We start from the raw sequence: 2,543 nt of genomic DNA on the forward strand, positions 1-2,543 counted from the left end.
ATATATAATCAACTGGTGTCTATATACAAGTATAGGGCTTATAAGCATGCAGATAATAAGTGAATGAGAGACAGGGTATGATATATATATATATATATATATATACATATATATATATAGCCAACGAGTGTCTATATAAAATTATAGGGCTTATAAGCATGTAAGTGGTAGGTGAGTGAGAGATAGGGTAAGATATGTTCATAGCCATCTGGTGTGTATATATACGTATAAGGCTTATAAGCATGTAAGTGGTAAGTGGGTGGTTCCCAGGAAGCAATTTAGGTATAGTATACTAGTATATACATATAACCAGAAGGATTGCAGTGCATTTAAGTATAGTGTAGCAGTTGTGTGTCGCGCATGTGGTTCAAATATTGGTGCATAGAAATGACATGATGTAAAACACAAAGGGGAATTGCAGCAGCAACGAAAAGTGTGGGTTAGCAGTAAGATACAGGTCAATCACAGTAGAATAATAGATATAAAAACATCGAATATAAGTATGGTCATACATATGCACGTACACATACACCACATACCCAACTAGGTCTCGTTAAGCAACACTTATAGAGGTCAATCACAGTTAAAGAATAGATATAAATACATCGTATATAAGTATGGCCATACATATGCACGTACACATACACCACATATCCAATTAGGTCTCGGTAAGCAACACTTATACAGGTCAATCACAGTTAAAGAATAGATATAAATACATCGTATATAAGTATGGCCATACATAAGCACGTACACATACACCACATATCCAATTAGGTCTCGTTAAACAACACTTATACAGGTCAATCACAGTAGAAGAATAGATATAAAAATATCGTATATAAGTATGGCCATTCATAAGCACGTACACATACACCACATATCCAACTAGGTCTCTTTAATTAACATCTATACATACCAATCACAGTAAACGAATACCTACAAGTACACCCTACACAAGTAATCACCACACATTCCTCCTACCAATTCTCCTCGAGCGAATCAGCCAATTGAGTCCACAACTTGACGTCCTGGTGGAATGGGGAGTGGTCCAAGCGGGTGCACAACACCGTCACCAGCGTGGCTAGCGATATATCACCTGGGACAAATTACGCGCTATGTTCAGTACAATACAGTGTGTGCCGGTCCTAAAACCTGATGATTAGGGCCAGTGGTCCAAGTATCCACATAGCCCTTGCACCAGTGCTTACAGGACAGGTCGCCTGGGACAACGCCTGGGACAAGCTATATGTTATGTTCAGGAAAATACAGTGTGTGCCGGTCCAAAAAACCTGATTATTAGGGCCAGTGGTCCAAGTGTCCACATAGCCCTTGCACCAGCGCTTGTAGGACAGGTCGCCTGGGATAAGCATATGTTATGTTCAGGACAATGCAATGCGTGCCGGTCCAGAAACCTGATTATGGGGGCCAGTGGTCCAAGTGTCCACATAGCCCTAAAACTCGCACACGCTTACGCGCATACACACATCCGGGCTTGCACACATACACATACTGTCACGTATATGAATACGTGCATACAGCAATCATACCCATGCTTGTATAATTCATAATACATTTCTCAGGCACATTGGAGGGCTCTAACTGTCACAGATGAATGAGAGCCACAGAGCAAATTGTATACCTTTACATATACACATACATACACACATCCATGACAACACCTGTCACCTTACTTATATACACACACACACATATACACACAGCCCGCATAGCAACGTGCTTGGATACGGCACGGCTCTCGTCACACACCTTCCTCGTACACCTCTGCCGCATTGGCCAGGCACTGGTCAGTGGGATCTAAATGGACCAGCGAAAGCATTGCAGCGCTTATGTCCGGTTCATCAGCCTCTACAGCGTAGTTGGTGAGAAACACGTACCACAGCCTATAGTACGTACATGGGAATACGCAAGTAAGGAAAGGCATACGATGGGCTGGTAGGGAAATAGCAGAAATAGATATCACTATATATATATATATTTATATATGAAGAAAATACGTATAAAGACTAGGAATCCGATCATATGTACGAGTGACGGGACATACCGTTTTACAAAAGGACTATCGGGGGAAGAGTTCAGCCACTTCAGCAGTAGTGTCTCCATAGCCGATTCATCATCCGTCTCCTCTAACAGTCTCAGTTCTAAACATAACAGCGCTTCTTCTCTGGCTCCAAGCATATACGCCTTACGCAAATGGGTCATCGCTTTCTTGCGGTCACGAACGCTCCCTTAGTTGAGATAGACAATATATGATACGAGGTATAGTGCACATTAGATATAGTTATACATACACGTACATACAAGCAAAGAAAGGACGTTAAGTGTATAGAATAATGTTGCTCTGTGTATACCTCCATCGTTGACGTGCGCCTCTGAATGTTTCTGTGTATCCATCCATGTGGCTTGTGATTGGGATTCTTCCTCTTCAGGCTCAATACGGCTCCCTTGCGAAATAAAGCAATATTGAAAGAAGATGAATATATATATATATATATACATATACATAAACATATACACACACA

General features: G+C 41.2%; 1 protein-coding gene across 1 annotated transcript in view; it reads right to left on the reverse strand.

Moving 5' to 3' along the window:
• Positions 1 to 980: 980 nt before the first annotated feature.
• SARC_09561 (hypothetical protein) overlaps positions 981 to 2,543 on the reverse strand; it is a gene marked incomplete at both ends in the record, with an annotated part of 3,850 nt that continues 2,287 nt past the window's right edge. The window contains 4 exons of the mRNA XM_014296422.1: positions 981 to 1,099; positions 1,771 to 1,904; positions 2,066 to 2,249; positions 2,373 to 2,465. Of these exons, the coding sequence (XP_014151897.1) occupies positions 981 to 1,099; positions 1,771 to 1,904; positions 2,066 to 2,249; positions 2,373 to 2,465 (530 nt within the window). The remainder of the gene's footprint in view (positions 1,100 to 1,770; positions 1,905 to 2,065; positions 2,250 to 2,372; positions 2,466 to 2,543) is intronic.

Source organism: Sphaeroforma arctica (genome assembly GCF_001186125.1).
Source record: "Sphaeroforma arctica JP610 unplaced genomic scaffold supercont1.986, whole genome shotgun sequence".
Taxonomy (NCBI): Eukaryota; class Ichthyosporea; order Ichthyophonida; genus Sphaeroforma; species Sphaeroforma arctica.